The sequence below is a fragment of the Cyprinodon tularosa genome, unplaced genomic scaffold (assembly GCF_016077235.1).
Source record: "Cyprinodon tularosa strain WSP-4 unplaced genomic scaffold, ASM1607723v1 ctg1045, whole genome shotgun sequence".
Classification (NCBI taxonomy): Eukaryota; Metazoa; Chordata; class Actinopteri; order Cyprinodontiformes; family Cyprinodontidae; genus Cyprinodon; species Cyprinodon tularosa.
In genome coordinates this window covers 113,007-138,167 of record NW_024037833.1, presented here as the reverse complement: position 1 = coordinate 138,167, position 25,161 = coordinate 113,007, and the positions used below count along the sequence as shown (strand labels likewise).

Below are 25,161 nucleotides of genomic sequence, written 5' to 3'. Positions count from 1 at the left end.
AAATTAAAATCCAAAGACACGTAATAGTAAAATTAAAAAGGTGAAGGCAAAGTACAAATTTGTAAAGTATGAAAAGTAATGCATTTAAAAAAAAAATCTCCCTCTAATGATTTCCAAGAAGTTTATCTAATTGGGACAGTTTCTCTGTCAGGATATTGTTATCATGTTAATTATGTGTATAGCACAGATTTGGTAATGATGTCAGCTAAAACATTTCTCAGGAAGCTAAATATTTATTTTCCAAACTAAATAGCTTCATCTGGTCTGTTCCTGTTTGGCTGTGACTCCATCCTGGAGAGAAACATCAGCTGTGCTGCTGCCATCAACACCTTTGTTTCTAGATGTTGGAGCTTGGCCTGTTTTCCAGTGTAGTCCTGTTTCTCTGACTGTGACTAACTGGATGTGCTCTCTTCATCCTCTGACATGGGAGCTGGCTCGGAGCTCGTCTGCCTGGCTGTGTGTTTCCTGGACGGGTCCGCCTGTGGAGCTGGTTGTATCTATGCTTCTTTTTCTATGTCTGCTTCTGTCTCCTTGAACCCCAGTCGGCCTCGGCAGATGGCCGCTCACACTGAGCCTGGTTCTGCTGGAGGTTTCTTCCTGTTAAAAGGGAGTTTTTCCTCTCCACTGTCGCTACAAGCATGCTTAGTGTGAGGGATTGCTGAAGAGTCAATGAGTCGATGCAATCAGCTGGTTTTCCTTTGATAGAAAACTTTGAATCAATCTGACTGGATGATCTGGTGAACTGGAAAGTGACCTGAGATGACATGATGTGAATTGGAGCTATAGAAATACACTGAATAGAATTGCCCATGTACTGAATGTGCTATACAAACTTGCCTTGGAACAGATGAAGGTTCCCAGTATAGAACCAAGAGGCTCCAGTAGAGTTTCTAATTCTACCCCCTAAATCTCATTAAAATGCTCCCAATCTGCAGAACTCTGCTAATCCTGAATGACTGCGATTCAGGAGAACATCTATGAGACTATGTCTAGGAACAGAACCTGGATGCGGTTAGAGGACTGATCAGGTGCTGGATCAGACATGGATGGAAGACTGATCCAGTGTGAGCGAGCCTGGAGCGTTCAGCTAAAGATGAAACCTCCAGAGGTTTTCTGCCGTTAGCAGCAGAATGTTCAGAGCTTCCAGGGTTCAATAATCTCAAACATGCATCACTGACCAAAAGAACCAACATCAAAGCCGAGCTCAGGCTCCAACTCCAGGCCACTTCATGTTTTATTAAGAATTTATTTGCTGTAGGACACCGCGTCAGAAAAACTCAGTGTAACAAACATGGTTACTTTAAAAAAAAAAGGAAAAGAGACATAAAAATAACCCCCATATTTCAAGACAAAAAGTTCATTTACATCCAACCCAAGGACAGCGGCTCCATCAGAACAGAACCCAGCAGGGAGGGGGCAGACGTCGAGTGCTGCAGTGCATCAAAGTGCTTTGTGGAAGTGGAAGGCTGCCGGCGCCGAGCGGGTCCAAGACATTTAACCAGAGCGGGACGCGATCGGGTCCAACTCTGGGACACGGGCGGCACCGGCCCGGATGAGACGGGGCGATTGTTCACGCACACTGAACACAGGGGGGGCGATTGCACGTGGACCGGCGAGATGTGGCGGTATGGCTTCGGATGGGTGCTAGCAGCTAGTAGCCTCCGGTCTGTCAGAGGAAGGAGAACAGACGATTGTTGTCGTGTTTGTGCTGATCCGATTGTTCCCTTCAAAGCTCCTCGTTCCCTCATTATGAAAAACAGCTAAGAATCAAGCTTGAGTACAATCTGCAGCGGCTGTGGAGTGATTCAGGGTGGAAGGGCCAGGAGCCTCCGGCGTAGGGACAACGGCGCTTCCTCTGCTGTTTCCTACACCGAGTGATGGAGCTGCATGAGGAAGTCAGTCTCAGTCTCATCTGAAGGTGCAGCAGAACTTCCAGCAGGAAGTGGACAGGAAGCAGAAACTGTTCCTTGCTTGTTTTCTTTTTTCCTTTTTGTCAGTCAGCTTTAAAAAAGGCACCATGCACATTTATAAACCCAGAGAGGGAGAAAAATAACAACAAAAATATTTGGAAAAATAATAATCTATCAGCAGCTTGAGATCCAGGCTCCCTCCTTCTCCTCTGGATCAAACGTTAAGGCTTCTAGTTCTCAGGTTCATCTGTTAAGGCAACCTGAAGCAGAAAACAACGTTAACCCAGGATGATGATTGAAAGCGAGGTCCACTCAAACGGACGGAGACCTTTTACCTCGCTGCTCCTCTAGCTCTCGCTCTCATAGTGACTCAGACGCTTCTTGGATTTCAGCTCCTTCAGCCACTGGGGGGAGTCCTCCTCGCTGCGGGAGATAAACCAGTTAGCCTGAGGAGCTAAACACAAGGTTAGCAGGAGTAGGCAGTGTGGGAGTTTCTCACCCGTTCTCCTTCCCACCAGCAGGGGGCAGCACCCGCGCTGCACGAGGAAGGAAGGGAGACCTGGGAGAGCGGGCCGGGTGCGATGGAGGGGGGGCGGGCCCGTCGGTCTGATTGTCAGAGTCGCCTCGCTTCTTCAGCTGCGCCTGAGACCAAGGGAGAAAATAGAAAATAAGAAAAACACGAGATAAACTATTTTTTCTATATCAGGAGGGATTTTATGTGATAACTAAATTTAAAGCAGAACTTTGAGGAGGAAGAAACAAACAATAAAAGTTGTGATGTGGAGGCGTGTTCGGCCCCCTTTACTTCGACACTCCTAAAAAAACCAAAAACAATAAAATGTTTGCATCATCTGACGGCGCGCTGGGTTAGACAGCGGCGAGTGGCCCATAGGGGGCGCTCTGGCGCTGCCTCCCAAGATGTGGAGGGGAAAAATCATAATGTCAGTTTTACTTAATAGGATGTGGCTATATGTAATATAAATTATTAAAACACTTCTACCTATTACATTCTATTCAGTTTATTTCTATAGCTCCAATTCCCATCATGTCATCTCAGGTCACTTTCCAGTTCACCAGATCATCCAGTCAGATTGATTCAAAGTTTTCTATCAAAGGAAAACCAGCTGATTGCATCGACTCATTGACTCTTCAGCAATCCCTCACACTAACTGACTCTCATTCAACAGAACGGATCATTTCTGTCATTCAAGGCGCCCCTGAAGTGTAGCTAAATAACCAATTGTGTGATGTTGCTAGGGAAAGTTGATAAATATTTGACCAATCAGCATCGCCACAATAAATGGCTTTGGGGCTCCTGGCATTTTGGGCCCCACTACAGAGATATAGGTGATGGAGCCAGTAGTGAGTCAGGCAGGAGAGATTATGGCGACGACAGCTGAACTTGAAGAGCAGCTTTCACACAATTCACTGAGATCTTAACGAGTTACCATTTCACTAGAAGGATGATGGTGGAAAAAAATCTACGTAAAGGAGCCGGGACCCGACAAGCCCGAAATAAATTTAACTCAGCGAACCAAGGAAAAATCTCAGTCCTACAACTGGACTTTTAGCAGAAGTTGGTTCCAGCTTGAATCGTGGCTCTCAGCCTGGAGGACGGCTAGCCTGGGTGCCATTCCGAACTTAGTCCCGCCCACAAGGTTTGAGGTCGGGAAGTTCAGTCTGGCTCTGCTCCATAGTAGCGCGAGTATTATTGCCCACTGTCAGGCGATCCAATCAAATTGTCAGGGCGGGCTTTATACGATGATGGACAGATGACCAACAGTAACGTAATCAACCACGTGACCAATGCGCGCTTGGGTGACAACAATAATGGCTGCCGCTGGAGAGTTGAGGTGAGTAGATTCTGCTATTAGGTCTGTTCTAGAAGATATCGACAGCAAATTAATTTTAAAAGAGGAACAGAGAAACGCGATCAAGTTTCATCTTCTTATTATAGGCGTGCAACTGCACGCTTTGATTTTTGTGGACAACAACTCTGCCTCGCTTAACATGCGTCACGCACTCCGTTGCTCTTATTGGTTGTAGGTCTATCCAATTGAGTGCAGAGGCATTTTTTTTCCTGGTTCGTTCGAAACACGCCCCATAATCACAGCTCTATGGAGCAGCATCAGGCTCATTCTGACTAGAATTGAGTTGGACTACGTCAGGCTAGAGGACGGCTGGTTAGGGGTGTAAATCATCCATCATGGCGATTCGATTCAGTATCGATTTCCTGACCAAACGATTCGATTATTTTCAAGAATACACCATGATACGATTCGATTAACTGGTTCGATGCATCGGATCGTCCGCTGTTGGATCGATGCATCGATACAAAACCATTATTATTTACACCCCTACAGCTGATGCACTTTTTGCTTTCCCTGCATTCCTTTTAAAAGCGAGCGGAGTGATTTGACGTGGACACGATCTGGACGGAGACTTAAAACACGTCTCCGACAGGGAGGACGGATTTAAAGCACGTTTTAGAAAAGGCGAAGAGGAATGAACAAACTGGGATTCATGTGGAAAATAATGGAATTTTTTTCTAGACGTTTGTTCATTTGCAACCAAAAATAAACTCTTAAATAAACACTTTCTCAGAAAATAGTTTTTATATATAAAAAAAATCAAAAGCTGACTAATAGCTTCTCCATTATTAAACTGGTAGATTATTTTCTTAGGTTTGTGACGCCATATTGGAGCATGATAAACACAGATTTATCTTCACAGCCTCAGAAGAGCAAGATTTATTTATTTATTTTTTATTTTTGAGTTTTTTTACGGCCCCACTGGCCTGTTTATGGACAATAGGCTGAGAGGAAAGGGGGTATGAGAGGGAAAGAGACATGCGGCAAAGACCACAGGTTCACTAACCACTGAGCCACCAAAGCACGGCCCAAAGGACATGAACCTATGTTTTGTTTTTATAGTGTTTTTATGATGTTTTTTGGTGTTGGGATTCATATAAATATGGATGTGGTGTGATAACTTAGTATACGTTTGATGGGTTTTTGGTATATGTCTATTCTGGATTTATTTTTTTCCCCCTGGAGAAAGCTCCAGCAGCCGCCGCGGTGCGTTAGAGGTCCAGCTTCACTGACGTACAGAGTCGCTACGTGGAGGAGGAGAGACACAGCAGCACTCAGTGATCATTAACCAGCAGCTACTTTGATGTTTAAGTCAAAGTTAGGAGACTGATGGTTAAAAAAATTAGAGATGCCACCGAAAAAAATCACTTCATTAGACATACGGAGCTTTTTCAGCTAAAATGGCAACAGATAGTAAGTTTATATTAACCTGAGTCCGTCCGATGGATTTGCTCCGCATATCCATCTGGAAACCTTCCGTTGAAGTAATTTTGGGAAGGGGCGAAAATACTGGTTAGCTGATTGGCCTATGTTGGTGATAGACGGGCCAAATAAACCAATCAGACCAAACGAAGCATATGACGTACTAACAGCCAGGCTACTCTTGCCGAAACCAGTCGGGAGAAGAGCAAAAACAGCTTTCCCTCTGAGAAAAGCCTCCAGAGCAGTGTTTTGCTCTTCTTTCAGTGAAGAAATACTCTGTAATTCCGATAAAACTTGCTCGATAGCCACGCTAACGCTAGTTTCATCGGCTGAAGCCGCCATGTTCTTTAGACTGAACTGTGGCGCTTCTCGTTGCGTCACACCTCAACCCGCCTCAAAGCCAACGCTGATTGGACGTTCGTTTGGTGAACGGCTCCAGATTTTCTTTAACGGAGAGTCTCCAGACTGATCTGCGAGTGAAACCTTGAAAGTTCGCGGGATCAGGATGGTCTCACCAGGCTAAGTTTATACCAGTTAGTAATATAATGCAAGAAGCTTGAGGAGTCCTACCGACTCCATCAAAGCTGACGCTCCAGTTTTTGGGTCGATCAAATCCCCTGAGAGAGCTGCTGACCCACCTTTAACGCTGAAGCATCCATTCCTGGGAACAGCGCCACCCTCTGTGGTTGCTGGGGAAGCACCGTGGCGCCGTCGGCCCCTTTGCTCGGCCCCTCAGTCTCGGAGTCGTCGTTCCTGCTCTCTGCCTTCGCCTCTGTGGTGAAGAAAGCTCAGATCAGGAGATGTTCTACCAAACGGCCCGGTTACTCTGGGTCTGGGTTTACCTGTGGAGTCTCTGTACAGCCAGTCCTCTGGCTTTCCTTCGTCAGCCTGAGTCGGCGGCGCCTTGGACGGCCGGGTCCGCGGGGCCCGTTTCTTCCCCAGCTGGGCGCGGGAGCGCAGAGCGCTGTTATCCAGCAGGACCATCGGAGCCTGGAGGTTTGGATCAGGAACAGAAATAGCAGAAATGAGAGGAGAAGTGACTCTGGAGAATTTCAGGTCCAAACTGGTCGAGTCCAGGTCCAAACTGGTCGAATCCAGGTCCAAACTGGTCGAATCCAGGTCCAAACTGGACTCGACCAGGTCCAAACTGGTCCAAACTGGACTCGACCAGGTCCAAACTGGTCGAATCCAGGTCCAAACTGGTCGAATCCAGGTCCAAACTGGTCGAATCCAGGTCCAAACTGGTCGAATCCAGGTCCAAACTGGACTCGACCAGGTCCAAACTGGTCCAAACTGGTCGAGTCCAGGTCCAAACTGGTCAAAACTGGTCGAGTCCAGGTCCAAACTGGTCCAGTCCAGGTCCAAACTGGTCGAGTCCAGGTCCAAACTGGTCCAAACTGGACTCGACCAGTCCAGGTCCAAACTGGTCGAGTCCAGGTCCAAACTGGTCCAAACTGGTCGAGTCCAGGTCCAAACTGGTCGAGTCCAGGTCCAAACTGGTCCAAACTGGTCGAGTCCAGGTCCAAACTGGTCCAAACTGGTCGAGTCCAGGGTCCAAACTGGTCGAGTCCAGGTCCAAACTGGTCGAGTCCAGGTCCAAACTGGTCGAGTCCAGGTCCAAACTGATCGAGTCCAGGTCCAAACTGGTCGAGTCCAGGTCCAAACTGGTCGAGTCCAGGTCCAAACTGGTCGAGTCCAGGTCCAAACTGGTCGAGTCCAGGTCCAAACTGGTCGAGTCCAGGGTCCAAACTGGTCGAGTCCAGGTCCAAACTGGTCGAGTCCAGGTCCAAACTGGTCGAGTCCAGGTCCAAACCGATCGAGTCCAGGTCCAAACCGATCGAGTCCAGTTCCAAACTGGTCGAGTCCAGCTCCAAACTGATCGAGTCCAGGTCCAAACTGGTCGAGCCCAGGTCCAAACTGGTCGAGTCCAGGTCCAAACTGGTCGAGTCCAGGTCCAAACTGGTCCAAACTGGACTCGACCAGTCCAGGTCCAAACTGGTCGAGTCCAGGTCCAAACTGGTCCAAACTGGTCGAGTCCAGGTCCAAACTGGTCGAGTCCAGGTCCAAACTGGTCGAGTCCAGGTCCAAACTGGTCGAGTCCTGGTCCAAACTGATCGAGTCCAGGTCCAAACTCACATCAGGGAAGTCAAGCGGCTGAACTTCAGAGGAGGACGAGTGTCCGTCTGGAGCAGAGGCCTGAGGGCCTGGCGAGGGCAGCGGGGTGTGCTTCCTGGGCGAGGCGCTCCGGGTGCTCTCTGAACTGTGGGAGGCAGGGGTGAGGCTGCAGAGAAAACCAGCTCTGGGTTAGAGAGGATACTGGGAGCACTGGGAGGAGCAAAGTTAAACTCCAGCCCGTTCTGAAAACTACTGGACCTCCAGAACCAGGAGCCACACTGCAAAAACAATCTAGAAATGAGCAAAAATGTCTTAAATTAAGTGTGTTTACCGTTCATCTGAGTAGGTTAATGAGATGATCTGCCAATGGAACGAGCATTTTTATTCTTAAAAACAAGATATTTAGATAAAATGTACTTGAAATAAGACAATGCAATTGTGTTTTCTTCTTTTAAAAGTAAATCGTCTTGTTCTATTGGCAAAGTGTCTCTTTTACTTCATCAATTCAAGAACAAATGCATTTTGATTTTTTTTTCAAGTGCAGATACAGAATCAACTGGTATCTACTGGGTCAGAAGATGGGGACCGTGGTCAGACCCGTTTATCAACCAAGAACTCCTGCTAAGGAGTCAATATGGGCCGTCTGAGGGGAACTGGGTGGAGGAACCAGTGTGGGTCAGAACCTTTATGGAAATAGAGCCAAAAGAAGACAGACAGACTTCCTGAAGACATCAGAGGTGTGGACCTTCATTATGGAGGACGTCCAACAACTCCTCCTGCATGAGCAACGAGGCAGAGCTCAATCCAACTGGACCCATTCATCCCTGAAATACCAGGGAGTGTAGAAAAGCTGGAGGAGGGATCACTTTAGGAAGTGCTGGACCTGAAGCAGTGGGTGGGGGTTTTTACGGGTCAGTCAGTCTCATCTCAGATGTTCTGATCAGATGAGGTCACTAAAGAACTAATCCTGGTTCTCTGGTTTTTCTCTCTGCCTTTCTATGTTTAATATTTGCCAATAACATCAGGCTGCTGGGGATCCGCCCTCTGCTGACGGACAGCAGCAGGAACCACCTGAGCCCGCCTCACTGGGCCACATGGTGGCAGGCTGCGACCAGGCTGCAGCACTTCCTGCTTCCCTGCCATTGGTTCCTGCCTGGCTTCCTGGAGGTGGAACCAAGGATTAAGGGGACTAAAGGCTCTGATCCCCCCCACTGGGTTGGCCATGGAGGTCACCTGGGGGGGGTGATGGTCCAATTAAGCAATAAATAACACTTATTAACCGTTAATCAGCCTTTAACTAAATATTAAATGTTAATAAAAAATTAATTAATCATTAATTATCTACTAAATAACTTGACAAACATTCAGCCTTTGGGGGGGGTAATCCGGCGGCAGTTTTAATGTTTTTTTTTATTTGAGGTCTGTGATATTCAGACGGGCCGGAACCAGAACCCTACTTCACAGGGTGAGGCGTTAGCCAATCAGAAGCCAGATTTCCTGATTGACGTGTGTTTACCTGTCGTCGGTCCGCAGGCCCGTGTCCCAGGTCCCGTACTGACTGTCGGCGTCCCGGACCGGAGTTCCCGAGTCTCTGCGGTCCGATTCTCCACTCTGCTTCTGCTGCACCTGGAGTCCAGAACGGGAGAGAAAGGATGAGAGGAGAGACTGGAGGCGAGGCGGCGTCTGGTGGAGGATCCTGATCCTGCCTCTCTGCAGCGCACAGAACCCCAGCGGGTCAGTAACCGGGTCACCTCTGGCGCCCATGGGGCTCCTCCCGCTCCGCTCTGAGAATCAGACTAAAGTGGCGTCATCAGAACCTCCCAACGAGGCGCATGGCGGCTCCGTTTGAACGACCCGTTCTGAGATGCGTCAGAACCTGGAGTCCAATAACTGATCAGAGGTGGTTCTGGTCGGGGAACCAGGAGACCAGGAAGTCCAAACAGGAGCCGTTTGAAACCCAATGATCTTCAAACTCAGTAGGGACGCTGTTAGAGTTCGTTCTCAGGCTCTATGGAGACCACAGGAAATCTGCTCAGCTCCTCCCCCACCTGTTGCTGCACAGCAGCCTGCTCAATGCCCAGCTTCTATCGCCCAGCAAAGCCTGAGGAGGTCAAAGATGAAGCTTAATGGAGACGTGCCAGAGGGGGGGGCTGAACCAGAACCACAGAGACATCAACTAACCCTCTGGTCCGTGCCGCCTGACGGCCGAAGAGAGAACGGTGAGACACCTGGAAAAGCGGCGACGGCGGCGCCCTGACTCCACAGAGCGGCCAGCAGGGTGTGAGCCCAGAGGATGTTAGAGGCGACAGGAACCTGAGAGCGGGCAGAACTTTAAGGTCAAAATGTTCAGCACGTGTCCCACAGCTCCTCCCCCCACCCGGCTCAGAGACGCTGTTCTCACAGGTCTCCTCTGGAACCGGCGTTCTGGGCGGGTTTTCTGGCGGAGAGCCCTGATCCCATGAAGCCGCTCCTGTTCCTCCACCTGAACGCTCCCAGCGCTCCCACACCTCATCAGCGCCGTGTTGCTGGGACATGTTGGACTAAAGCTCCATTATTCCTTTCTAAGCTAAGCTAAGCTAAGCCCCAGAAAAGGCAGATTTGATGCCAACAATCAGAACTGCTCCTTATTTCCATCAGCGTCCTCTGAGCAGTGAGGGCGGGGCCAGAGGGAGCGGATGGAGGTAACGGGCCGAACAACAACCTCATGGAAACTGATGGAAGGGCCCCACGGCGCCGCGGCCTGCAGCTCCGCCCAGACCACCAGGCGCCAGGATGGTTTTCACCTGTTTGGACTCAGAGCCCGGCGAAGCTCTCACCCGTTTCTATTCAGCAAACACGTCTTCTACGATGGGAGGGGAAACGGACCCCGGTTTAAGAAATGAAAGAAACGTCGCCAACGGAAGGCGGGAGGAACCCGACGGAGAACGATCCGTCACCAGGAGGTCAAAGAGCTTCTAGAACCGTTTTAAAGTCGGGTCTCTGAGAGACAGAGCTCCTTATGCTAATACCTGACTCCCTGGAACCAGTTTGGACTGGTCTCTACCAGTTAGACATGGAGTATCAGTGGGATCTAGAGCTGAAGTTTGACTAGGCCATTCTATAAGCCTGTTTCTGCGTTGAAGAGGAGATCCCAGAATCCCCACAGCCTTCCACGCTGTCTGCAGCAGATTGTTCAAAGTTCAGCGTCCGTCACGTCCAACCGGACCGCCGTCTCTGAGCGCAACTAGAACTTCCTCTGATTCTAGATCAGGAAACCTAAAGAGATAACGGATCACTGAAGGAACTGATCCTGGTCCTCCCAGAAACCAAGTCAGGATTAAATCCGTCTCTAATCAGCTGCTCCATGTTTCCAGGTGAACTGGGAGGCTAAACGCCGTTTATACCGAGCTACAGATCTATTTCCTCTGCTGCGTGACTCAAGCCACAGCCCTGCAGCAGCCGACGCCTGTGCAGACATGCATCCTGCAGCGCAGCATGCCAAACTGGTTATCTCAAGCGACACAAACAGCCGGTCATTTATACTGGGATTAAGAGATGGAGATCCCATCAGTTCCAGCTCCTAACATGAACCTGAAGGGATGTTCTCTGGATCAGTAGAAAGGAAGAGATAAAAAAGGCTCCAGAACCTGGAAATAATACTAATTATTAATAGTTATTGAGGTGGATCCCCGTCAGATGATCCCTCATGACTGAAACCAGCAGCTCTGTGGGTCGGGAGGAGCTTCATCAACGCTCCACCTGAGCTCCAGTCAGTAGCTCTCACTGCTTTCCATCAATAAGTCGCCTTAAAAACCAGTTACTGAAATAACTGACCAGTGGAACCAGTATCTGCTGAAAAGGACGGGACCATTTCCAGTTTGACCAGTCAGAACATCAATCAATCGATAAATAAACCTTGGAGGTTCGTTTAAAACGAGCTCTGAACTCCAGAAGCTAACTGGATTTGACCCGTGAGGTTTGGGAGTTCTTGTTCTCCTGGAACCGGCTGGTTGGGTCTGAGAAGCGGGCCGCCGGGCCCCGGGGACGTTTGAACAGGGGCTGCACCGATCGCAGCTTTCGGGCCGATCTTTAAAAAGTCTGACAATATCAGCAGCAATAAGATTATAGTAAATCTTTAATGTTTAGATCCTATTTTAACGTAAAACATGGAACAGTACTCTAAACCAATCAAAGCTTGAGACATGGCTGCCTGTAAACAAAACGTATTGCCTTTGACGGAGCGGATTTTCAGACCTTCGCAGAGCAGATCATCACGATACCGGCTGATTGGCCAATCAGTGCAGCCGTTCTTATGAAACACACTGGATTAGCAAAAATCGTTTACAATCTAGGATCGTAATTATCTGGTTTCCAGTTTCTGCTGCTAATTGAAGCTCAGGTGAGCTAAGCTAACGGTTCTTCTCATCAACAGATTCCAGGATGAAATCTGGAATCTGCTTCACACAAAAACAGATAAGCATAGACAGGCAGGGAGACCACCAAACAGTCGAGGAGGTGAAAACGGTGGAACTAAACAGCGGACATCAGGTTCTGGTTCTAGTGGCGGTGGGGGTGTGGCTCTTACAGCGGTGGAGGTGTCAGGTGCCATGCGTCTGCGTAGGGACAGGTGCTGCTGGCTGCGCAGGGAGAACCTGCGGATGGACTCCCTGCTGCGGGAGGCTAGGGAGCGCAAGGAGTTGGTCCTCTTGAAGTCGCCGCCGTCTTGCCCTCGTCCGCCCCTCTCCACAGAGCTGGAGAGGAAGCCGAGCGCCCCGTGAAACGAGCGCCGCACGTTTCCCACCCATCCCGAAACCTGGGAGTGAGCCACCGCCAGCTTGTCCCCGAGATAGTCCATCACGGCCTGGAGCGGACGGGAATCATCAGAGTCCAGAAACACAGAGGAGACGGCAGCAGGGTCGGCGCTGCGGAAGCCGGGAAGGTGACACCACAACAGGAGGGCTCAGCGAGCGGCGCCGGACGGAGACACGTCTAAGAGGCCTCTCTGCTGCGTCGTCCCTCTGGAGTCATCAGTACTCCTGTTTCGGCTCCACGCCGTCTGCCCCCGGCGGCTCTGCAGAGCCTCTAGTTTGCTGTCAGCTGTGCAGAGCTTGGCACAAACCCAGATGGGTTCTGCAGGACCAGGATGGCCTCAGCGTCGCCCGGCAGGCTTCTGATGGACGCCTCCAAAGGTTAAAAACTGCATCTGCCAGTAAAGGCTACATCCTTAAAGAGCCAACGTAAGCTTTGGTAGAGAAAGCTGCGCAGAGGGACACGCAGACAGTTGGAGTTGTTGGTATTCCACAGGGGAAGGACCGCAGGAGGGCTACAGCAGCCAAGAGTTCAAGAACAAAACGAGGACGGACCTCCTTCCCTCCCCGCCTCAGTCTGCAGGTACAGGCAGGTCAGAGAAAACGCAGCAGCGTTCACTTCCCAGCTACCGAATGTTACAAGACTCGCCGTCAAGGAGAAACTGGGAGGAGAGAGGGAGTGTGGAGGAGATCCAGAGAGAGAGAATGGGAGGTCCCTGATCCAGAGCAGGAGGGGGAGGGAGGGCTGATCTACGCTCTGCGGTGCTATGCTGAGCCCCAGCAGTTAGAGTGGAAGCAGATGTAGCAGAGGACAGACACGCTCCACATGTGATTTCATTACACCACAATTAGAAAGCAGGTCTGACATCAGGGAAAAGTGGAAAAACGGCTCCAGATCATAAAGACAGAGTTTGGATCACCTGCTGAACCTGCCTGACAGCCACACGCACAATGGGAGGGACGGCCCCAGGCAAACCGTGTTTGTTTAGCTCTCTGGGAGGCAAAGTTAATGCAAACATCAGAGCAGAGCTTCCTGACGGAGAGCCTCGGCCTATCAGCTGCTGCCGCTGCTGCAGGAGGACAGAGAGGGCGCGTCCAGAGGCGCTGACCTCTGAGCAAACAGCCGCTTTAAATGAGGCCCGTCCCTCCGTGCAGCTCAGGTTCACTAGCTAACGCCTCTGATGTCAACTTCAGCGTCTGCATTAAGGATTTCTACAGACAAACAAAACTAAATGATCATATCATCCAACTGGATCAGTAGAACCTGAACCTCCCACACCAGTGAACAACCCTGAAGGAAGAAACGCTCTGAGGTGTGGCGTCTGTTCCAGAGGCGGAAACTGGATCCAACAGCATCTCTGGGTCATCTGGTTCTGAACACAACAACGCTTCATGGCCAATCACAGGCAGAGAGAGGAACCGTGTGCAGTTCAAGGTTTCAGGACTGACCTCTGCAGACATCAGAAGCTTCATGCCACTCTAACAACTCTAGATCTAAGCTGAAGGTGGAGGTCACAGGTTCTGGAAAAAATTCTGTTCAGGTCCAATTCCAGCTGCCAGCAGCTTTCAAGCACAGCGCATCAACAGAACCTGGGTTCTATCCTCAGGGGAAGCTTCCCAGCAGCTTGGCTTTGGTGGTGCATTCAGGGACATCATGTTAACTACACCACCAGCTGCTCTGATTTAAAACTGTTCTGTTCTTACATTTCCTCACAGCCAAGAAGCAAAGCAGGGAATCATCAACCGACCGACTAACTGACCAAACTATCCATCCATCCATCCATCCATCCATCCATCCATCCATCATCCATTCATCCATCATCCATTCATCCATCCATCCATCCATCCATCCATTCATCCATCATCCATTCATCCATCCTCCATCCATCCATCCATCCATCATCCATCATCCATCATCCATTCATCCATTCATCCATCCATCCATCCATCCATCATCCATCATCCATCCATCCATCCATCATCCATCCATCATCCATTCATCCATCCATCATCCATCCATCCATCATCCATCCATCCATCCATCCTCCATCCATCCATCCATCCTCCATCCATCCATCATCCATCCATCCATCCATCCATCCATCCATCATCCATCCATCCATCCATCCATCATCCATCCATCATCCATCCATCCTCCATCCTCCATCCATCATCCATCCATCCATCCATCCATCCTCCATCCATCCATCATTCATCCATCCATCCATCCATCCATCATCCATCCATCATCCATCCATCCTCCATCCTCCATCCATCATCCATCCATCCATCATCCATCCATCCATCCATCCATCCATCCATTCATCATCCATCATCCATCCATCCATCCATCATCCATCCATCCATCCATCATCCATCCATCCATCCATCCTCCATCCATCCATCATTCATTATCATCCATCCATCCATCCATCCATCCATTCATCATCCATCATCCATCCATCCATTCATCATCCATCCATCCATTCATCATCCATCCATCCATCCATCCATCATCCATCCATCCATTCATCATCCATCCATCTATTCATCATCCATCCTCCATCCATCATCCATCCATCCTCCATCCATCCTCCATCCATCCATCCTCCATCCATCCTCCATCCATCCATCCATCATCCATCCATCATCCATCCATCTCTCAGATAGATGGAATTTAACAACAGTCTTAAAAATCCATCATTTTCTTCTCCTATTTTTCTCTGATAAAATCCATCACCCAGTTCTGATCGGTGCATCTTGGACCAAATACTAACAAACTTAATAGATTCCAGTTTTTCTTTGGATGTAAAATCCCCGCAGCCTTCTATGAAATTCAGCGTTTTGTTTCCTCCCAATGAGATCATCCACTTGGAGGCGACTCACAGCAGCTTCCTGTCTGACCTGACCAGTCCTAATGTAATCTCAGCCACAAACTCCAGCAGCAGAACGCGGCGCCGTTTCCTGTAGAAATGAATCCACAGGAACCTCAGTAAGAGGAGACATGAGCCGCTACTCACCCAGAGAAAACAGCCTGACCACAAGAAAACGAGAGCTCTGAGCACTGCCTCCATCTCTGCTCTGCTGCCCTCAGCCTCAGACGCCCACAACTAAAGCCCTGACGTCACCACATCATCCATCCCATAACGCTACGGGGAGGGGATCCAGTTCAGGACTTTTGGCAGCACTAACAACATTAACACCAAACCTGCTCTAACAAACACAAAGAAGCGCTGCATGACGAGAAAAGCACAGATAATGATGAAGATTTCAGGGATAAATCCCTGGTTTGAATCCAGCAGAAATGGAGGAAATTATAATCAGTACTGACTTTAAAAAGTTTCTTCCTGACCTTTTTTAGTTCCCAGTTTTTGACCCCTGCCTCACCAGCCACAGCTGTTTATTTAATAAAAGTGTCTCATCCATCAATCGATGGGGAATTTCTATAAATCCTGCATTTTAGTGCTGAATTAAATCCCCCCAAACCTCCCTACCTGTTTGCAGTAGTTTTAAATCGACCAGCTGACGGGTAGTTTATCTACCTCAGTGGCTCTCAGCATGCACAGGATACAGTCAGCCATTTTTATTCCTGTATCTCAGACCGTTCCAGTAAACTCCTCTCCACACGTCCTTCAGCAGCGCAGCTGATAACAGTTTGGACTTTTTAGTTTACTTTGATGTGATTTTTTATTTTACATTTTATTGCTCTGGTTACTTGTTAACCGCAAGAGTCAAAAGGTCAAAGGTCAGACTATAGTAATTATATAATGAAGCCTGAACAAAACATAATTTTCTCATAAATTGTTCAATTTAGAGCCGATACTTTTTAATAATTTGACATAAAAATTTTAAATATTTCAAAATATATGAATATGTATGATATGTATAATATATTATATGTATTGTGTATATGGAGATGTGCAAGATACATATTTAATCTTTAATAACTAGTAAAGCATCATTCCATTTTTCGTGGGATTGATGACGTATTTCCGCCCTGGGCGCAAAGAAATCTTTGCCCATTGATTCTGGTTAAAAGTTGTCCATGCGCAGCAGTTCTTCTGCAATGCAAACGTATGGGAGAGCTCAGGACCCAGCTCTGGTGCGCCCTGAGGTGACAGGAAATATATTTGCTCACCACCTCCCGCTACAGACAAGATGTATTGTAAGTGTTTGACAGGGCGAGTCGCAGGAGGTGGAGACGCATTAGAGAGTGAGAGAGAGAGAATGGAGCAAGAAACATCTTTTTCCAGCATCTGGTTTAGCTGCAAGGCTAGGCTAACTGCATGCAGCGAGGCTAACTGCCTGCAGCGAGGCTAACTGCCTGCAGCGAGGCTAACTGCCTGCAGCGAGGCTAACTGCATGCAGCGAGGCTAACTGCATGCAGCGAGGCTAACTGCATGCAGCGAGGCTAAATGCATGCAGCGAGGCTAACTACATGCAGCGAGGCTAACTGCATGCAGCGAGGCTAACTGCATGCAGCGAGGCTAACTGCATGCAGCGAGGCTAACTGCATGCAGCGAGGCTAACTGCATGCAGCGAGGCTAACTGCCTGCAGCGAGGCTAACTGCATGCAGCGAGGCTAACTGCATGCAGCGAGGCTAACTGCCTGCAGCGAGGCTAACTGCATGCAGCGAGGCTAACTGCATGCAGCGAGCCTAACTGCATGCAGCGAGGCTAACTACATGCAGCGAGGCTAACTGCATGCAGCGAGGCTAACTGCATGCAGCGAGGCTAAATGCATGCAGCGAGGCTAACTGCATGCAGCGAGGCTAAATGCATGCAGCGAGGCTAACTGCATGCAGCGAGGCTAACTGCATGCAGCGAGGCTAACTGCATGGAGCGAGGCTAACTGCCTGCAGCGAGGCTAAATGCATGGAGCGAGGCTAACTGCATGCAGCGAGGCTAACTGCATGGAGCGAGGCTAACTGCATGGAGCGAGGCTAACTGCATGCAGCGAGGCTAACTGCATGGAGCGAGGCTAACTGCCTGCAGCGAGGCTAAATGCATGGAGCGAGGCTAACTGCATGCAGCGAGGCTAACTGCATGGAGCGAGGCTAACTGCATGGAGCGAGGCTAACTGCATGCAGCGAGGCTAACTGCATGCAGCGAGGCTAACTGCATGCAGCGAGGCTAACTGCATGCAGCGAGGCTAACTGCATGGAGCGAGGCTAACTGCCTGCAGCGAGGCTAAATGCATGGAGCGAGGCTAACTGCATGCAGCGAGGCTAACTGCATGGAGCGAGGCTAACTGCATGGAGCGAGGCTAACTGCATGCAGCGAGGCTAACTGCATGCAGCGAGGCTAACTGCATGCAGCGAGGCTAAGGCTTTATCCTGCTTTCCCTGCCTCCTGATTCAAAGGTCAGGATCTGAGCCAGCGTGGAGAAAGACAGCTAGGACTGATTTAAAGCACTTTAGAAAAAAATTATTAACAATCTGGGATTCACATGGAAACTAATAGAATATAGTCTACTTTTTCTACATGTTTGTTCATTTGCATAGTTGCTCTTAAATAAACACATTCTCAGAAAATAAATACTTTTTATATATTAAAAAATATAAAGCTAAATAATAGCTTCTCCATTATTAAACTGGTACATTTTTTTAGGATTTTGACCCAATATTGCACGATGGAGAACATAAGATTTACCTTCAGAAATCCTCAAAATGGCAACATCTATGGACAAAAAGTAAACCTGGAGAATGAAATGATGTTTTGTTTTTATAAAGTGTTTTATCATGTTTTTTGTTGTTGGAATTCATATAAATGTGTTTTATACTGGTGTGATAACTTAGTATACGTTTGATAGGTTTTTGGTCTATTTTGAATTTATAGTTAATATAGCACTGGCTATAATAACTATGCAGTAGGGCCACTGCCATTCACAGCCGCTAGGTGGCGGCGATGAGCTGATCTGGGTCGCTGCTGTTGGTCCGCCTACAGAGTTGGTATCAAAGAGCAAACTCAGCCCAACCCTGGGTGACTGAGCACCACCTTAATGACCCGCTGGGGGTGTGGCTGTGATGCATGCAGCTCTAGTTCTGCAGGATCTGTTTACTCAACCGAGGACTGAAGGAGAAAAAAAAGGCGGCTTGATGAAAACAAAAGGAAGCGGGTAGCAGAGGAGGAATTCACTATGTGCGTGTTTAACTCATAATCACGGCTGACTTTTCCACCTCACAGGTTTCCTCAACCCATGCAGGTTCTCCAACCATCAGCCTCATAATGGTTTGTTTCTGTCTGGAAGGACAGGCGACTAAATTTGTTGGACCCATTTTGGCCATAAAGGCTCCAAAGGTGCAGGTGATGCCAACAGCATGAATCATCAGGTTGTCCTGCATCAAAGTTCAGCAGTAATTAACCTCCCTGACTGAAAGCCTGACTGTGTGGGAGAGCCCATCAGGCTAAATATAGGCAGACAAGTTTTCCTTTGTAAGCTGGACTCACCAAACCGGGCAGGTCCTGCTCTCTGTGGGCGCTGCGGCTCCTCATCCTGACCAGACTCCCCTCGGCGGTGCTGCTGGCAGGAGCAGATCTTCTGCACATGCTCCGGGACCGCATCCTGCTCAGCTCCTGACAAAAGAGGGATTCCACATCAGCTTTTAGCTCCTTTGGTCCGTTATCAGCTAAATCAGATCATGATCGCTGCAGGCTAAATCATTTATACAGTAGAACCGTCTGATAAACAGACTGATGTATTTTCGTCACCCAGAAACCATAAACAGAATCGTCAGTGATATTGAAATGTTCAAAGATATTCTGATTAAGGAGGGACATTAGATCATTTAACAACATATTAGTCTTACTGTTAGCGGCTAGCCTGGCCTAATTCAGTCTAGTAAACCGCCATGGACTCCAGCCAGATCTGGCTGGACCATCACAGAGCAGGAGGGCGGAGATTTATGACGCTCAGCGCCTTTCTGCTTCTCTGCTAGAATAACAGCAACTTTTAGTTCTCAGGCTCCTCTCCTGTGGAACCAACTACCAGTTTTAGTCCGTGAGGCAGACACCCTGTCTACTTTTAAGGCTAGGCTTAAAACTTTCCTTTTTGATAAAGCTTATAGTTAGAGTGGCTCAGGTTATCCTGAGCTATCTCTATAGTTATGCTGCTATAGGCTTAGACTGCTGGAGGACATAGGGACCCCTTTTTCATCATTCTGCTTCATTCTATCTCTATTCTCCCACTCTGCAGAATCTGTTAGTTCAATCTCTAACGTTCTGCTCTCTCTGCTTTTTCTCATAGTAGCTTCATCTGGTCTGTTCCTGTTTGGCTGTGACTCCATCCTGGAGAGAAATATCAGCTGTGCTGCTGCCATCAACACCTTTGTTTCTAGATGTTGGAGCTTGGCCTGTTTTCCAGTGTAGTCCTGTTTCTCTGACTGTGACTAACTGGATGTGACAAACTGCTTCTGTCTCCTTGAACCCCAGTGGGCCTCAGCAGATGGCCGCTCACACTGAGCCTGGTTCTGCTGGAGGTTTCTTCCTGTTCAAAGGGAGTTTTTCCTCTCCACTGTCGCTACAAGCATGCTTAGTGTGAGGGATTGCTGAAGAGTCAATGAGTCGATGCAATCAGCTGGTTTTCCTTAGATAGAAAACTTTGAATCAATCTGACTGGATGATCTGGTGAACTGCAAAGTGACCTGAGATGACATGATGTGAATTGATGCTATAGAAATAAACTGAATAGAATAGAATTGCTCCATGGTGTTTAATTCATATCAAAATCTCTACTACATTCACAAATAATACAGCTTTATTTACAGAGTAAAACACTTAAAGCATCAGAGGCTGGTTTCATGTCTCCCTTCACATCATTTCCGCCTTTGGCTGTTAAAGGAAACTGTCTGTAAAGTTCCAGTTTAGACCTGCTTTCAAAGAGACGGAATCCAGGTGACTGGATGCATGCAGGTAAACTGCACTGCGGCGTCCACGCCTGGCAGTTTAATTCAGACCTGAGGAAAGGAATGCATTCAGATTGACCCACAGATACCTGCTTCCTACCCTGTTCGTACAGAACAAACTGCATCCTGTGATCCATAATGCTCTCCTAGTTTCCAGAAGCATTCAGGGGAACGCATTAATGCACAGCACTGCTGAGCAAACAGTTCTGCCCTGATAACACCTTCCACTGAGACGTTCCTCCGCATACCAGCGGCCTCCTGCTACCCCTCCTCTATCTGCAAACACCTGAAAAATGGCGGCAAAGAACCTGCTTTCTGAGAGCCGTGCAACACGTTTGCCTTCATATTATTCTGAGTCTCCTGCTTTAAACTCGGCCAGTAAAACCATGACGAAATCTTTGTTTCGCTTTCTAACCAGAACATGTAAATTAACAGCTCAGTGAACACAGAGACGCACAGATGATGAAGCGAACAGAAGCAAAACCAGGAAACACTCATCAACCCCTAAAAGCTAATGCTAGAAACACCAGGGGAGGCTAACCTGGACCCAGGAGAGTATTTATCAGATACGATGGTGAAGATTCTCATTCATCCAGGTCAAAGTCATTCCAAAACAGTTAAAAACAATCCACCGAAGTTTGGTTCCAAGTTTGAAGACGTTTCTCTTCCCATTTAGGATCTTTTTCAATTCAAAATGTCAGAAATAGCGTTGAGTTCCGGGTTTTATACAGCAGCCCAACAAAGCCTGGTTTTTGGTTTAGAAAACATGCAAATTAACTCAAAACCCTACAATGCAGCAATAGAGTTGATCCCTTCCCTCTATCATCGTAACCCATTTACAGGGGAACAGAAGAGCTCGCCTATTCAGTCAGGCCAACAATTCCCTCTAATGACCCCCCTTTCAGAGACATAGACAGGTATGGGGCATTGCAGGCTAACAAAGACGCCAAACGACCCCCATTCCAAAGGGGGGGACCCGTTCATCCGTTTCTATTTGCATGTTTTCTAAAGACTTTGTTGGGCTGCTGGATAAAACAGAGGTTGTGGATTATTGGTCCGCGGTCTAGATCCGGACCCAACCTGATTTACAACATTTTTATCACATGTTGTCTAACTTCACTTGCGCCTCTTCTTCTGTTAATACGGTAAAGCCCTGGGGAGCGTCCGGCTCCAGGCTGCACGTGATCCAAATGAGCCAATGAGCTGCTGTCAGTCTGGGTTGCTGCTGCTGCTACTTTTAGACACAGCAGGCAAACCTGTGGCAAGCCGGGCGATGGGAAAGAAGGAGAAGACCATGAGAAAAAGAGAGCAGAGAAAGTGTGGACTGCTGGAAGAACTGCGGTGAACTGGTGAAAGAAAAGTGAAATGGCGTGCTCAAAGATGACCCTGCACATTTAGAGGATGTTTGGCTCAACCTGCTGCTGTGAAGCAGGATTCTCCACCATGAACAGAATCAACAATAAATCTGGATCCAGGCTCAGAATGAGCTCCTTGATATGTGCTTGAGAATGGCTTAGTCTCCATTTAAACCCAGGTTTAAAGCCTTGCAGGGCAGCCTAAAGCCCACTGCCAACATTAAGACAGAAAAAAGAAAGGAAATAACAAACGATCAGTTCAGGGGTTTGAGAAAATATGGGAATCAGGAAATTATCTATAAACCAAACTGAACGATGTTGTTCTCTACTTTAAAAACACTTTAGATTTAAAAATCTGTGTATTTAAAAAGTCAATGTATAAAGTTTTATATATAATCATTTTATTTCAGTGTTAAATTCTGTTGATTTTTAATTGGTTACCCCTGATATAGAGCCTAAAACTCAACACTTTTTTTGACATTTTGAATTGAAAAATCTTCCTGGACGGGAAGAGAAACGTCTTCAAACATGGAAACAAAGTCCAGTGGATGGATTTTTTTTGTACTTTATCAGCTACGTTAATGACCCCGTCTAACAAGCAGCAGGGCACTATGTACCACAGCATCGCCAACATGGTCCCTTTTGATCTCTCCGTCTCCCCCTCAGGGCGCCACGCCTCACCTGCAGCCTCCCTGTGTTTTCATAGAGGATTCTTTCTCTCACCTGAGATCCTTGGGTTCTCCTGCGGCTCCTGTCCTTGGGAGGATGGGGCTCTCTTGGAATCCAGGCCTGGTCTCCACCGTGGGGAGGTTCCTGATATGATTGGGGCTCCTTCCCTGAAGGAGGAGCCAAGAGCAGAGGCTGGTCCAGGAAGGCGGGTCTGTGCCGCTGTGGTTGTTCTGGGCTGAGCGTGTTGGGAGCGTTTCTGGGTCCGTCTACAGACATCTCAACAGGACGGAGCTCCCACGGATCCTGAGGAGATGTTGTCCATACGGGGCTCGAGGTCTGTGGCGGGACCTTCCAGCTTCCGTCTCTTCCGGGCGTTGGCTGCAACCAGGCGTCAGGAGCAGGAAACCCGGGCGGAGTGGGAGAGGTGAAGGAGTCGATGTTGAGCCCAGCAGGTTTATGGGGCTCCCTCCACCGCGGAGAAGGGTCGCCGCTTTGGGAAGATGCTGGATCACCTCGGTGTCTCTGATGAGACGACTCCAACCGGAGCCTCTCCTCCTCCTCCTTCTTCTGCTTCTCTTTGAGCCGCTGCCTCTCTGCTTCCTGCTGCTTGGCGATGTGCCTCATCTTCTCAGCCTCGGCCTTTTCCAGCTTCTCCTTTGCTTTCCGTTTCTCCAGCTCCATCTCTCTCAGTCTCTCCTGCTCCTTCCTCTGCCGGTCCCTCTCCTGTTCCTTTCTCAGCCTCTCGTTTTCAAACTGCTGTCTCTCCAGGTCCAGCTGCCTCTGCCTCTCCATCTCTCTCTGCCTCCGTTTCTCCTGCTCTCTCATCTCCATCTCTCTCTGTTTTGCTCTCTCCTTCTCCAGTTCTTTGATCTTCAGCATTTCCTGCTCCAAAGCCATCTGTCTCAACTTTTCCGCCTCCTTTTCCTCCTTCTCTCTCAGTCTCTGCTTCTCTAGCTCTACAATCTGCTGTCTCTCCATCTCTTTGAGCTTTTCCTGCTTTTCCTCCTTCCTCTTCCTGTCCTGCTCCTCCTTCCTCTTCCTGTCCTGCTCCTGCTCTCTTCTCAGCCTCTCCTTTTCTAGCTGCTGTCTCTCCAGGTCCAGTTGTCTCTGCCTCTGTTTCTCCAGCTCTCTCTCCTTCTCCATCCTAATCTCCATCTGACGCTCCATCTCCATCTCCCTCTCCTTTGCTCTCTCCTTCTCCAGCTCTTTTATCTTCAGCATTTCCTGCTCCAGAGCCATCTGTCTTAATTTCTCTGCCTCCTTCTCTGCTCTCTCTCTGGATCTCTGCTTCTCTAGCTCTACGATCTGCTGCCTCTCCATCTCTCGGAGTCTCTCCTGCTCCTCCTTCCTCTTCCTGTCCTGCTCCTGCTCTCTTCTCAGCCTCTCCTTCTCTAGCTGCTGTCTCTCCAGGTCCAGTTGTCTCTGCCTCTGTTTCTCCAGCTCTCTCTCCTTCTCCATCCTAATCTTCATCTGACGCTCCATCTCCCTCTCCTTCTCTAGCTCCTTCATCTTCAGCATTTCCTGCTCCAACACCATCTGTCTTAATTTCTCTGCCTCTTTTTCTGCTCTCTCTTTGGATCTCTGCTTCTCTAGTTCTATGATCTGCTGCCTCTCCATCTCTCGGAGTCTCTCCTGCTCCTCCTTCCTCTTCCTCTCCTGCTCCTCCTTCCTCCTCCTGTCCTGCTCCTGCTCTCTTCTCAGTCTCTCATTCTCCAACTGCAGTCTCTCCATCTCCTGCATCCTCTCCTTTTCTCTTTGCCTCTGTTTTTCCAGCTCCATCTCCTTCAGTTTGGTTCTTTTCTCCAGCTCCTTCATCCTCAGCATTTCCTGTTCTAAAGCCATCTGTCTGGATTTTTCGGCCTCCATCTCTTTCTGCCTCTCCACCTCTCGTCTCTCTCGCTGCCTCTCTAGTTCTTGGAGTTTCTGTTTTTCCAGCTCCAGCTGTTTTTGCCTTTGCTGTTCCTCCTCTAATTCCCTTTTTTCCTTTTCGAAGGCCTTCTGTCTTTGTCTTTCGTACTCTCTCTGCCTATCCAGCTCCCTCATCCTTTCAAAGTCGGCCTGCGCTTGTTGGTTGACTTTAGCCCTGTGTCTTTCAGTCTCCTTCTCATGCTCTTGTTTCTTTGCCGTTTCCTCTTTGGCTGCTTTGTCGGTCGGTGACCTGACGTCCACGGACTGGACATGGCTCCTCAGCATGAGTTCACCAAACTTCTCCTGCTCAAATGCTAGTTCTAGGGAAGGGTTCCTCCTTGCTGGGAAGCTGCTCAGAGATGACCTCACAGATGGCTCATTGTAGAGCTGAGCTCCCTCCACAGTGGTTGCTCCTCCAGGGGAAATCTCCTGCATTTGACCAGTCAGAGCGAAGTAGGTGGCCCTTGGCTTCTGCTGCTCCTCTGCCTGCAGCATCTTCAAGCGTTTTGGGGCAGCAGCCACTTCATCCTGATCTCTCTCCAAAGCCACCCGCCCTTCGCTTTCTGATTCCTCCAGCATCCCTCTATCCGGACCTCCACGTTGGTCAAGGCCTGTATCGGTCCACCTCTGTAGGGCCCCCACTCTGAGGTACCGTGGCGGAGGGTCCGCTGGCGCTGGGGGAGTCATCGGAAGGCCTGGTCTGGATCGCTCGGAGCGTCTGGAGCGGAGTGTCATGGCCTTGTCTTCCCATTGGGCTGCAGGAACACTCTCGCTCATGGCCTGGCTGTGCTCGGCGGCCTGAACCGTGTCGAAGGCGTGCGACACCCAGAAAGGATCTGAGGGAGACGAGGGTGCCCTGTAGGTGGCGGTGACTAGAGAGCAATCGTCGTCATCGTCGTTTCCTCTGGTGCCAGCGGGGTGGTCCATCATCAACACACTCTGCCTCTCCACCACGTTCTCAAACAGAGACGCTCTCACCGTGTGGAATTCAGCACCAGAACCACTTTCCTTGGAAGGAGTCAGCAGCTGTCCTGCCTCCCATCCTTCAGGAATGAAAACCTCTCTGGACTCTGATGGAGAATCTTTTAAATCCACAAACATCTTCTGGACACTGGGAGAACTTCTTGATTCCTCCACCTGAAAAGAGGAAAGCAAAACCACAGAACACTGATTAGCTGATCCGCGCAGTCCGCAACTCACCTGCTCTCTGGAAACATCTT

At 48.9% G+C, this 25,161-nt stretch overlaps 1 protein-coding gene across 1 annotated transcript; it reads right to left on the bottom strand.

The window, feature by feature from the left end:
* Positions 1-1,204: 1,204 nt before the first annotated feature.
* si:ch73-138n13.1 (trichohyalin) lies at positions 1,205-24,862 on the bottom strand. The gene is made up of 10 exons (XM_038283255.1): positions 23,537-24,862; positions 22,088-23,239; positions 18,556-18,681; positions 8,835-8,944; positions 7,340-7,484; positions 6,046-6,193; positions 5,842-5,975; positions 2,410-2,552; positions 2,246-2,333; positions 1,205-2,170 (listed from the first exon to the last, which is right to left on the bottom strand). Exons 1-9 carry the CDS (start codon positions 24,716-24,718, stop codon positions 2,258-2,260), a joined length of 3,216 nt encoding a protein of 1,071 aa, XP_038139183.1. The 5' UTR covers positions 24,719-24,862; the 3' UTR covers positions 1,205-2,170; positions 2,246-2,257.
* Between the last annotated feature and the right edge of the window lie 299 nt (positions 24,863-25,161).